Here is a 13845-nt window from a genome sequence, read left to right on the forward strand (position 1 = left end):
GACTTTGATTTGGTGTAGGTATCACCTGCTGCCACTAGAGGCTGCTGGAGGATTGCAAGTTCAAGTATGTCCTTTTGAAACTTATCTTGAAAGTTTCGTTTTTGGACATTATTTAATTATATTGCCAGACATGAGTGCTCAGTAATGTATCGAATGTGGGGGGAAAAAAGGGAGTATGACTTTTAACACATTTTATTTTGGACATTTGGAAATATTTAAAAAAATTAAATACATGTGGTTTTTGGTCTGCTTTTTAGTTTTGGAATCTTGTATCTTATTTGATATCTTAACTTTATATTCCATTTTATACTCTATCATGTGTAGAACGACACTGTTCCTTCAGGGAGTAATAAAGTATTCCTACTCTGTTCTGTTAGTTGAAACAATAGCCAAAGCTATTTTCTTAATTACTAATTAACCAAATTGTTCCCTGGTGGGAAAACCCTCATTAATCTTCTACTTAGCCTTTGTAAGAACTTAAATATCGAACTGTGGGAATTTTCTCTTTCTACATTAGATGCAATGCAGTTTTGACCATCATAGAGAGGTTGGTAGTTTATGAAGTTGTCTTGCTGCTTCTCATTAGTTCCTATATGCGTCTAGGCCAGGAAGGTTGTACATAAGGCCCGTGGGGCCAAAACCAACCCACAGGAGGCTGTAATCTGACCAAGCCACCAAAGAAACTCAAAATTTCAAAGAAACAAAAACATTCCTTTTGTGGTTTTTAAAGTTGCAGGCACAATAAAAGACAGAACCTGAGATATCTGTGACAATGTCATATAAGCTATAAACTAGCCTCAAAGCCACGCTGTCAGAGTGAGCTTATAGTTGCCTGCAAAGCACAACGGTTGACATTTCACTGCATTTTGCACCAGGTTTCAGTAAGAGTGAAAAAATTTGCAAAAATGACTTTCACACGTTTTACTAAACCCTGCGGCAAAGAAAAACTTAATACATTTAAAGGTTATTATGCTACCGTTTCACCAGTCTGGCCTACTTGAGATGAAATTTGGCTCAACTAAAATGTGTTCAAACACATGGTTCAGGTTTATGAGCATCTTCCCAACACCACCTGATGATCGTGGAAAACATAAAGGTAATTATTCTCCAAGTGACTAGTGTGTGTGTGTGTGTGTGGAACTAGGCTTACTTTCAAAAGTAGTGACAAGGAACTTTGGCAACTTTCCAACAGAATGTTGACAAAACACTTAAGAAAAACATGGTTTTAAAAAATTTATTTCAAAAACTAACCACAAAGTACTATCAATACAAAAAGTATAAAAGTACAAAAAGCATTGGTCAAAAATAACTTGAGATGACAACACATTTGAGTCGGTACTCGTGGCACTGTGGGTATTATCAGAATATTCAAAAAAGAAAAAAAAACAAAAGATGGCATCTTATTAGAGCGCATTCAAGGCATTGAGTTCACATTGAAATGATTTCATTTATTTTTTTTTTTTTTTACAACCCTCATGTAGATTATGGATCGGTGAGAACAATCGGCGCTTTCTGAAAGAACACGGACATTTTGATCCCTTTTTTGAACATGAATACAAAAGTAATTCAGGTCTGCATAAAAAATAAGTAAACACTTAGTCAAAGATGACTTGTACCTAATAAAATAAGCTAGACAATATTGACAAAAGAATGGAATTATTCAAAAGGAAAACTGCTGCAATCGAACCAAGATTGTACCAAACCGTTATGTCTTCAGTCTGCATTGGTCGGAATCGGGCTTCGGAAGCTTCAACAGTAGTAAATGTAATTTTCAAATTTAACATGTTTGCCACAGTGACAAAAGCTTTCGTCAACACAATACATAAACTAATACAAAAATAAAAAGGACATTATCAAATGTGTGAAACCATACAAGACAATATCAAGAGATACGTTTTTTTTTTTTTCTTTTGTTCTTCAAGCATTACCCAGGTTTGTTTATTCCTTTGGACAAAGGCACCCCAAGTGTGGTCCAGTTACAATCCAGGTACCGGACTCGGGAATGTCGACTGGTGCAGTGTCAACATTGACCCCAAAAACGTCCAAACACCTTTGTATGAAAATCAACTCAAAAAGTCTTCATAAGCATGACAATACCTCCAGTACCTTTTCTTGATGAGTGGTGCCCTGTCTGTTAACCTTTGATTTGCATCCTTAAGCATTCGCTCGCTCGGTCACTCGCTCACTTTACTCACAAAAAAAGTCTTACAGTTTTAAGCTGTTTTTTTTTTGTTGGTTTTTTTGCACAACTGGCTTGGGATCACCTAACCAAAATGCCATAAAATGGGAGTTCCAGTTTAAGTCTAAGGCAAACTTGAGATGCACTCACCGAACATCCGACAACAAACTCTTAAAAAAATGACTAACAGCTCTAAGTTTCGTAAAACAAATTTAAAAAGAAAAATAGCTGCCCTGAGGAAAAAGGACATGTTCACCTTAATTGTTCTTTTTGCACGGACGCAGTTTGTAAGCACTTTGGCTCTTCAGACAGGCTGGTCGACTCAAGTATTGCTGGATTGAGACGCCCCGTCCTCCTATGACTTGATGCTGGACTGCGGTCAGCCAATAACACTGGAAGGCTTGGGGCTGGCTTCAGTCCACCTCAAGCCAATTCACAATGTCACACGTACGCATTCACACTGCTCTGCCCTGTTCCCTCGAGTCTTCCTCGTGTCAGCTGACCAGCTGGAGAGGACCTACGCACGGAGACCTGGAGAAGAGAGTTTGTAGGCGTCAGTAAAATACTTGTACGATCAACAATACAGGTCACACACGGTCGGCGAAGGTTGGAGACTCACTTTTATCACAGGTGCTGCTCTGCTTCTCCTGGGCGAAGTTCAGTCTGTTCTGCTCCACCGCCGTGCCGTTGGACTCCGGGCTGCTGCTGCGCGACGGGCTGTTCTCCTCGTTCTGGTACGCTAAATCCAGGTGTTGCTGGGCCAGTTTCAGGTGCCGGCGCAGCCTCTCCAGCTCCCGCGACGACGCCTCGTCCCCAAACGACTCCCGGCCCGAGTCTCCCAGGTTGTCCCTGAAGCCCAGTTTGCCCGAGGGGTCCTTCTTCAGAGCGGTGTGGTAGCCCGGAGGCGCAGAAGGCTGGCGGGAGATGGAAGACCTTTGGCTGGCCAGCGCTGGGTGGCGAGGGGTGGGAGGGCGGGATCTCGGCCCGCAGAAGCAATCGCGGATGCCACTGATGCCCAGGTGAATGATCTCCAGCATGGTGAAGAGCAGACACAAGGCGCTGACGGCGTACATGATGAGTAGGAAGATGGTTTTCTCCGTTGGGCGAGAGATGAAGCAGTCCACGGTGTGCGGGCAGGGAGAGCGCGTGCAAACGTACGACGGCGACACCTCCAGCCCGTAAAGGACGTACTGCCCAAACAGGAACGAGGCCTCGAAGATGGCACGGGAAAAGAGCTGAAATACGTAGACCTTCATCAGCCCATCTCTCTTGATGCGGCGGCGGCCATCGTGCTTTTTGCTGGGCTTCTCAACCACATCCTTCTCCTTGTCCGGCTCGATCTCCTCCAGGATCATGGGATCCTCCTCTCCGTTGTCCTCCGCCTCTTCATAGTCCCGGTTGGCGCCACGGCTCACTATGGGCATCCTCTTCCTGCTCCGGGGCCTGTAGTCGTCGTCCTCCATTCGGGCGATCTTGTGCATGGCGAACCCGAGGTACAGGATGGTGGGCGTGGTGATCATGATCACCTGGAACACCCAGAACCGAATGTGCGAGAGCGGCGCGAACGCATCGTAGCACACGTTCTCGCAACCGGGCTGCTGCGTGTTGCACACAAATTTACTCTGTTCATCGTAGTAGATCGACTCGCCGCCGACCGCTGTCAGCACAATCCGGAAAACGATGAGGAGCGTGAGCCAGATCTTGCCCACAAAGGTCGAGTGGTTGGAGATCTCATCTAGCAAACGTGTGAGGAAGCTCCAGCTCATTTTGTCTGCGAGACGGGGAGACTTTCAGACCTGCAGTGAAGAAGGAGGGGGAGAAAAAAAAAAAAGTGTGTCTCATTTATAAAAAAGCTCATATAGACTGCTTGATTACACCAGTTGGCCACTAGGTGGAGCCATTAAATAACACGAAGTAACCACTCCCAGCTCCTCTCAGACAAGGAACCCCCAGTAGGCGCAAACCAACAACATTAACACATTACAAAAAGCCTGTGGAGGGAGGCTCCAGGCAGGTTGTATGAGTCAGATTCAATTGGAAAAACCATATAAAAGAGGTGAGAAGATTAACCAAGAAGGTCATAAAGAAGTTTCTTAGGCGTTCTACTCTAATGTGTGAAAGACTTTCAAGTACTTGGCCTTGCACTTTCTAAACTATAAACTTATGACCTCAACAAAGTTTATCACACTTTTCCCCCCAAACATGAGAGTCTAGCTTCAGCACGTGTGACCAGCTGCGCTTTACAACTCCAGGCCGTGTTTCCAAGCTCTCCCGAATGCAAATACCACAGTTACACATAACTGTGTACAATTTAGCCTCAGCATTTTACACACTCAAACCAGTCGCATTCCTTCGCTTGGCAGCCGTGGTTTAATAATCGGGCTCCCACCGAAGAGGTAATGAGGAGCGCCTGTGGTTTCACGCCATCTGCGACAAACCTCATAAAACAACTTCCGCCGAGTAATTATCTGCCTTTTTAAAGTGCGTCAACATGCTTTTACCAAGGAGGAATCCTACATTTCACTTTTGACTTTGGTTGGAGACCGGTTTCACGCCACATTGGCCCTCTGGTTTGTGTCTAACCACTGTGGTCCATATGGTCACCTGTCAAAAGTGATCAGTGAAGAAACCAGGAAAGTGGCTATATACTGAACAAAGTTGGCCCTCTAAGAAAACACACACATTCATATTTTTTCCACATAAAGCTTGTTTTTCCTTAAACGTGAATGCAAAGGTTGTTGCAGAAATCTTCTTTGACTCAGTAGAGAGCGACATTGCGCAGAAAGGTTCCCATAGGTGCCTCAATATGGAGAAAGCCGAGTTAGCGTTAACAGAATGCGATCCGAAACTCTTTACACCAACAAGGGCTGGATGTCCGAGGACAGCCACTACTTTAAATGGCACTCCAGCGCTGGACGGGTTCAAAGAATGCTCAGTTGAAACCCAGCGCAGAGAAAAGCCTCGACATGAAAGGCTCCACTTTATTCAGCCTATCCCAGGATGTGGGCAGCTACGTAATATTTATGGCGCTGCCTTCCAGTGTCAGCGGCTCCACCTAAAAAGAGCATTTGACTGAAACTCTGCGCACTTCAAATCGGGCCCTTATGATTTGTGCTTTGGGAGAAATGTGGATTTTTCTTTTGAGAAATTTAGGTCAACTGAGAATTGGAGAACAGATGTGCTTTGTAACTGTGTTCAAACGTTTCAGGTTTTTTGCAATGACTGCAAAATAAAGTCTTGCTGCATCTCTGCAGTACATTTGTGTGTGTGTAGCAGAGCAGTAGCATTTAGTGCTAAACAGTACTATGTGAAGGTTCAGGTACATGGTTGGTTTGTGAATCTCTTCTACACATTTCCAAATATATTAGGAAACCCATGTATGAGGACAACTCTTTAGTTTTGTTTTTGACTGACATTCAATAACTTGGTGTCTTCTAAATGTTTTGTTAAAGATGTATTCTTCCATTCCACATACTATCTGGAAACTAAATGAAAAAAAGGAAATAGACCCTGGTCATAGTACATTTTCTTGCAGACAACTACTAATTGATGAAAATGTGCTTTCAGAACATTAATTTGAACATATGCTATGAAACAACAGTCACAAAGTTGGATGTTTTGATAAAAACAATGACAAAGTTTAAATGAGGGAAGACGGCAGAGAAAACGTCAGCTGTTTGACAGTTGAAAAGAGCAGTTTGAGACTTGTCGCTCGTCACATTCTTTGAAGAGGAAAACTGATTATTGCCTGATGAGTGAATATTCACATGTGAAACACACATGGAGGAAAGCTGTAGAACGAGCTGAGGATCCCATGTCTCTGAAAGCAATGCGGTGAAACAAATTTCTGAATTTCCCGGCACAAGCGCTCTTTTTATAAACAACGCAGTTCATTCAGTGCTCACATGGACCATCATCTCTTGGTGTGTGTGGGTATGAATCCCTGGTCCGAATGGGAAGTATATCTGCATTGATAAATTACAACCAGCACTAATGGGGGGGGGGGGGGGGGGGGGGGGGGGGGCTACAGATGCCAACATGCCAGACTGAGGCGACGTTCCTGTCAAGCACCATCCATGTTGAACTATAATGATCCAACCTGTTGTGTGAAAGGTGCTTGAGAATAACTTCTTCTTTCTAGAGACTTCCACGGGAGTCGACCATAAGGAATAAAAAAAAAAAAAAAAAAAGGAATCCCAACAACCGTTGCTGTGACTTGCCGCAAGATTGTTTTGACAGATCTACATCACCTGAACTGAACTGCTTTTCACTAATCCATAATAGCACAAAAGTTGAAACAGAGTGAACAGCACATAAGGAATCAAGCATTAGGTGTGAATATAAAACGTGTTCCCCGTCACTGACGTGGTACAACTTGACCACAGTGTTCTCGATTCAGGCTGCTGGGGAGAAGAAACAATCAACGGCACTGCTCGGCTGCTTGTAATCTCGGTTAACGGTTAGAAATTGCACCAAGCGACTGTCAGAGCTGATAGTAGATCCAAGGAACTTCCTCACAGGCCTGTGCTCAACTGTGAAACTACAAATAGCGCCAACAGGCAGCAAATCAAACAAAGGCTGCCATGTTAAATACTAACTTTTCTAAGTATTGATTCACTTTCTGCTGGGAAATCCACCCCATGCATGCACCTTTCCAACTTTTGTGATCTCACATGCTGGAAAAATAAAAAAATAAATTAAGCTACTGGACAAGAAACCTCAGCCTTTTCATTGTCCAGATCACAGGTTGTTAGATCACAAGTAACCCTGGTAGTGAATTGCTTTCCCCACCGGGACACAACAGATTCAATCAGGATTTTATCTGCGCAACTTCAATACGGCCCATTCATTTTAACCAGGGCATGGCACTGGATTTCCTGGATGTAAAACACAGCTCTAAATCAGATACGAGATGTTGTTCAGTGTTTGTGCGTCACAATTGATGCCACAGAGACACAAGAAGAAAACAAAAGATTGTGGTGCACATATTTATACATGCATGCATCCGTCTTCAACAATGCTTTATCCAACAAAGGGTTGCAGATCAACAGAGCCAATCCCAGCCAACTGCACCCTGTACATCACACACACACTATCATAGTTATAAAGTAAGTTTGTAGGGGGAAAGTGGTGTTCCAGGAGAAAACGCTTACAAGGAGAACATGAAAACTCCCTACAGAGACCCGAAAGCCCAACACAGACTCAAAGCAGGGACATTCTCCTCCTAAATCCAAGTAATAGATTAAAGAATCTGAAGATTGCACAAACTTGGCTGTAGACAATAAATATTTGGGAAAGTAATTTAAATCGTCTACATTTAAGTGAATTTGAATAAGTACAGATTTGAGGGAAATGCTGAAGTCTTACTTTGATGTCAAGAAAAAGGTTTAGCAGTTCACATTTACCCATGCATCTTACATTCAAAACACCCAGTAATCATATCCAGAAGAAATACCTCAAGAAAAACCTCACACCACATCTTGTTAGAACTTCGTCTACATATTGTGCATCAAAATAATCCACCAACATCTGAGGGTTTGATTTCTTTTGGTGAACAAGCACCAGCTCTTGGATCTTGAAGCGCAATCGCCACATGTTGACGAACAAATATGTAGAATCCGCACCATCATCTACCTCCTGAAGGACATTCTTCAATCATTTCTGCATTCGTGCCGTTCTGATCTGCAACCTTACCAACAAATGAAATTCTTCTGGAGCCACAAATCATGTTTCATTATGAAAGATCACACAGCTTAAAGGTTCTATACGTAGTATGTATATAGATGACGTTTCATGACTACAATTCAGAATTCATTTTGTGGGTTTAGTTTATGCAGCCATTTTTTTTGGTAGTTTTACCCCTTTTAGCCAACTTTAACTAATTTAGCTTGATTGGTTGTTTTAGCCATTTGACTGTGTTTATCCAATCATGTCAGCTTTTTGACCTGATTTTGCTCTTTTTGTGGCATTTAACATTTTGGCAAAAAAAAAACAAACAACAAAGATTCTGTTTTTTAACCATTTTAGCAGTTTGTAACCTAATTCTATTTGCAATTTTAGTGGTTTAAGCCTTTTGAACTATGTTAGAGAGTCTCTTTAAAAATAAGCCAGGTATGCAAATAAACCTTCAAAAATAAAATAAAAATGTTTTATTAGAGCAGCTCTGGGTCTTCCCTCAATTGGAATGTTGCAAGTGTCCTTGAGCAAGACACTAAACCTCCAATTGCTCCTAATGGATTGAGCGCCGTGCATGAATGTGATCAACAATGGAAAGCCCTTTGGGGACTGCTCAAGCGATGGAAAAGCGGCAAATAAGTGAAACCATTTACATATAATGTCCATTAAAGCTTCAAAAGAGCCAATACAGATGAACTAAAGAGCCACATGTGGCTCTAGAGCAGCAGGTTGCAGACCCTTGGTCTGGTTGATAGAGAGGGATGTGTTTTAGCAGGGAAAAGCTTCATGTATCATTTCCACTCATTGCCCAGTTGGTCGGTCTGGGCCTATCCGTGGACACTCAACACAGAACAGTCTGCTTCCAGGCAGCACACGAGATTCCACACACAGGGGCTTTTGTGGCCCCTCACATCTGGGGAGGGTAGTTACAGTTAACCCCAGTGTATCCCAAGAGCCCTTCAGCTGAGAGAGGAGAGAACACCAGGCAGGAGGAGGGTGACTACAACCCAGGCTGTTCAAAGCTGGAGGGACACATCCGCTCATCAACCTCATGTATCCTCATCATTTATGGGGTAAAGTCATAAACAAATACTAACATGAAGGAAATGTGGTTAATAAGACATTCCTGTTATAAAAAAACAACAAAAAAACCGCGATAAAATAGAACCTGGAATCCCCAATCATGTGGAGAAACCCTCCTCGTGGCTAACGGGACGCGGCAGAGCTCCTCCACATGCTCTCCATGCCAACCCTCGACGACCAGCAGAGCCAGTCGTTTCCTCAAATATCCCCTAACAAAGTCTTTTTAAAAATGCTAAGAACTCGCGCATATTGATACATATATTTTAAAGCCGTACAAGCGGGTGTGAGGCTTTAAGGAAGAGTGGAAAACCACAATTCAGCCCTGATCCCTGCGCTTCCCTCCCATCACCAAATCCCACCGACACAGCTGAAAAGTGGAGTCGAAATTAGCAACACTGGAGCCACGACGGCGAACAAAACACCTGGCGCCAGTGATTCAAGCGATTTTCCAATACAATTATTGCTTAAACCTGCCGTAAGTTGGCGAGATTTCTTCTGCGTAACGCGGCTATTTTGCCTGCCGTAATTAGCCGCCTGCCAGTCTTTGCGCGTAAAAGTTGATCCATGAAACGACACGTTTGAACGCAGCTGGGAGACAAACACGCGTCATTAAAGGGTGGAAATCCCGTTTTAAGCTTCGGAAAAAGCACCAAGCGTCGTGCCAGAGTTGGATTCTCAACTTAAAGCCCCAAAAAAACTAACCCAAAACGCGTAAGAAAATGTATGCTGTTGCGGCGTCCCTGTGCCGCCGCTACGCTTTTTGTGTACGTGGGGTTTTTTTTTTTACCTTCAGTGGAGAATTTCAGACGTCCAAGTTGCGGTGAGTCTCCTTCCTGGCGTTTTTTCTCTTCTTTAAATAAGCGCCCTCCCGCTTTACTATCAAGCCATCCAGGTTATTTTTCTCTCCTGTTGTTCTTCCAGACAGAGGAGCGCCCCGCGTCCTTCTCCAGTTGTGTGTAGTACTGCGGGCCGAGGACAAAGAATATTCCTAAATCCCCCCCTCTTCCTCCTCCTCTTTTCCACCTCCCCCCTCTTTTCTCCTCCCATTGATCCGGGCACCCCACCCCCTGTCTGCGCAGAGTGGAGGAAAACCATCAACTGCCAGCATTCCTGATGCAATCTCTGCTGCCGCGTCCCTTTTTCACTCTGCTGTAAACTCCAGCTTAGATTCAGTGGGACGGGAAGACTCTAAAAGATTAAAATGAGTACCAGGAGAAGCTCTCACAGGGCGACACCCAGTATTCAAGTCGGAAGCAATGACAAGGAGCTGAGCACTTGAATTATTTTGATTTCCAACCAAGTGGACACTTGGCCAGGCCTGGAGGTACTTCAATTGTTCTAGGACCTCTCTTAAATCTGCCTTATGATTTAAATATCTTCAGAAAACTCAGTCATAGAACAAATTGATATATATCTTTCAATACATTTAACTTCTCAGAGGTGCCTGTTGTCAAACATAAGGCCCGTGGGCCAAAACCGGCTCGCAAAGAGGCTCCAATTCAGCCAAACCCCCAAGCAAATGGTAAACATTTCAAAGAAAATATAGATTTTTAAAAAAAATGCATTTAGCTTTTTAAGCAGACACAACACTGAGACCCTGAGATCATTGCTATCAAACTATCCTCGAAACCATGCGGCCAGGGTGAGTTTATGAAAACATGCATGTTGCAACAATGGAAGTTGATTTTTGACATTAAGATAAGATAAGATATCCCTTTATTTATCTCGCATGTGGAGAAATTTGCATTAAACTGTATTTTGTGCCAAAAGCTATCATTAAAATTGGATTTATGTTTAGATTGTAGTCAGTTTAGTAGAGTAATTGCTTGGTTTTCATGGAAAATACAGACATATCCATCACATATACTCTGCGTCACAACAAAGACTTTAACATTTTAATTTAAAGGTTATTATGGTACTATTTTACTGGTCTGGCGACCTCAAGATGAAATTGGGCTGCATGTGACCCATGAACAAAAATTTGTTTGACACCTTTTGCTATGTCTAAAATAGTCTGTATTCAACAATTAATCTTACAAAAGTAACTGTAAAATCCTTTCAGGAAAATAATGATAGAAGTAATGCCTCTTCTGCGTTGAGAATCAAAACACACCAACAAATCTTTATTGGACAAATCAGCAGAGAAAATATGAAATCATGCACTGAATAACTGTAAAATAGAACGTTCTAATGTATTGGTGCAAACAATAGCCTTACAAAAATACTAGTTCAACAAACAAAAAATGTCAATATTTTGTCTTTTTCTGTTTTACTCTGAGCTCTGAGGCCTCCTGGATCTTTATGAGACACAAACACGTGTTCACTCCACCGCAAATTGGTCCAATGTCTGCTGTCTTACAACACACAGCAAATTGCTGTACCGTTTACCGTTGCAAAACAATTAAAGCTGGACATTTATAAAAGCCACTGACCGAGAAAAGTGCAGATGTCTGGACATTTAGTCGCTGTAAAGTATAGCCTCTTTCTTTTGTGCTACCTTCAGGTTTGTGTTATGCATTTAAAGATTTAAAGTAGTGCATCGTATACCCTGTGGGTGAGGGCTATCTGATTGTCTCCTCCTTATCTCTGTTGGGGATGTGGAGCAACACACAGCCCCCGCTCGCTCTTCCTGCTCGTGCAGATGTTCGGAAGTTGTTGCTACCATGAGGTCCCTTCATTCATGTCACACTTTCTTTGGCCAGGGCAGCACATGCGCTTCCTCACTCCCCCACTTTGTAACACTCGCCTGACCCCACTCTGAGAGTCATCGACCAGCTTTTTCTCTGTTTTCGTGTCAAACGCGGATCAGTTGTGTCATAAATCACACGGCGAACAGCACAGATGTCTGAACTCAGCACATTATGGACACTTTATCTGAGGTGGAGGGGGAGTGTGGCATCTGCCATCTGCACCGTGATATTAGCAATCAATCAAAGGTGATCTTTTCCTCGAGCTGTTGCGTTTCCACTCGGCTGATGCTGCACTATTTCTCGAGAAGTGACTTAAATGAGGTACGTGCGGTCACCGAGATTAAATACCTCAGGCATCCAGTCAGACATCAGTCTCCTGAGGTAGCCACTCGGATTGAATGATCGCATTGTTCTTCCCGGACCGGTCTTCATCGTTTACTCACTCCTCTGAACAGAAATGTGAATTAGGTCCAGCGTTTTCTGGGGGTTTTTTTTAATGGAGGAACCGCTGAGCTTCATCTTGTCGTTTTGGATAACTGGCTGCTTGGTGAAGGCACACAAAGAGCGGCGGTTATTGTTTGATATCTGCTGCTAAACAGGAGGTCAGTGGAGGAATGCAAAGCCCTTCCCCCTTCTCAGGGTGCAGCAGAAGCTCTATTGTGAACTGCAAGCGTGCTTTTATTCACAGGGTGTAATGTGGGGTGCCTTGGTAAACCACAGTCCAGATGACAGGCGATAACGTGGAGGCTGAGGGCCTGGCCTGGTGGCTCCTTCAGAGTTTGGTTGGTTGAACAAGTGTGTGTGTTCCGATAAATAGTCCATCATGGTTATCATCTTTGCTTTACTGTAATAATCTATTGATCCTTTATGGTTATTATTTGAATATTCTGGAGCGCTCAGTCCAGTCCTGCATTGCACACGTCAACGAAGACCTGCTGCAAAGAGGCCAAGGATTGTGACGCCTGTCACGTCCTGTGTTCGGTCTTATTAGACAAGTCTTTGGTCAGCGCTGTGTCGACATTTCAGGAGGAGCTAATAATATGGCTGAGATGTTCTCCCACCTCACAGTTTCCAATAGTGATGGGTACAGAAAAGGACAATGTTGAAGACTGTGTTAGAGTTGAGAGTTAATTGTGACTGCACTCAGTGTGACATGTTTGCATAAACCAGGGTTTTCAAACATCAGGCCCAATCTGGTCCACCAAACAAACTGTAAAGCAATTCAAAGGAAAAAGATTTTTTTTTTTTTAAAGAAATGTCCCTAGAATAGCAGACACCACACAATATTCATTCAATGACATTTCACTATATTTTGCATCAGAAGGTATTTTTAAAATTGGCTTTATGTTGAGATTGTTGTCATTTTCTGCCGCAATTATGAAAATATCAACATTTTAATTACATATATTTTGCACCACAACAAATAGAAACTTTAAAGTGTCAAATTTAAGGTTATTACTATTTTACCGGTGCAGCCCAGTCAACAGGAAAGTTGGCTGTGTATGGCCCCTGAACTAAAATGTGTTTGACTCCCCTGGTAAAAACTATTTATCAATGCAGCTTTTGTCATCAATTAAGGTGTTTTTCGCTCATGCAGTTTGGTCATTATGTTGCTAATTGGAATGAAAGTGTGGTCTTCTCTTCTGAATGAAACACAGAGAACTGTCTTTGTGTATACAAGTAAAGAGCTACAGCAAGAGGGAACTTTCCTTCATGTGTCGCTATCTTTTTAAAGACCTGTGGCGATGTTGTGATTAACTGAAACGGTACCACCCAGGTTGTTCCAATGCGATGTCCAGATATAACTGGAATGCAGCAGATGACGGCTTTCATGGGGGGGGGGTGTTGAAATGAAACAGACCAGAACAGCATTTACACCTGAATTCAACCCAAACCCTCCCGTAAAAACATCATCTTAATTAGGGTGTAGAAGCCATATGAGATACCTTTATGATGGTAGAACTTTCATATTACATACAAAGCTGAGTTGAATCCAGCGTTATGTTGGTCAGAACTCACAACGAGCTGATAAAATATAGAAGGGAGTCAAAACGGCAGCAGGAATTCCTGTCTTGCTCATAGCAATGAATGAAAGGAAATCTCAGTTCAGACTCTAGTTACGTCCTGTTGACTTGCAGAATGAAACCCACCAGAGTTTGTTTTATTGGAGGCAAACCTGCCGGGTGTGTACACACCCTTATTGGAGATGGGGCTTTA

General features: G+C 42.9%; 1 protein-coding gene across 1 annotated transcript; it reads right to left on the reverse strand.

Moving 5' to 3' along the window:
* Positions 1-1220: 1220 nt before the first annotated feature.
* Positions 1221-10112, reverse strand: gjc4b (gap junction protein gamma 4b). Its single transcript, XM_080478512.1, has 3 exons — positions 9726-10112; positions 2799-3975; positions 1221-2710 (listed from the first exon to the last, which is right to left on the reverse strand). Exons 2-3 carry the CDS (start codon positions 3943-3945, stop codon positions 2697-2699), a joined length of 1161 nt encoding a protein of 386 aa, XP_080334638.1. The 5' UTR covers positions 3946-3975; positions 9726-10112; the 3' UTR covers positions 1221-2696.
* Positions 10113-13845: the final 3733 nt, after the last annotated feature.

Source organism: Lipophrys pholis (assembly GCF_963383615.2).
Source record: "Lipophrys pholis genome assembly, chromosome: 13".
NCBI lineage: Eukaryota > Metazoa > Chordata > Actinopteri > Blenniiformes > Blenniidae > Lipophrys > Lipophrys pholis.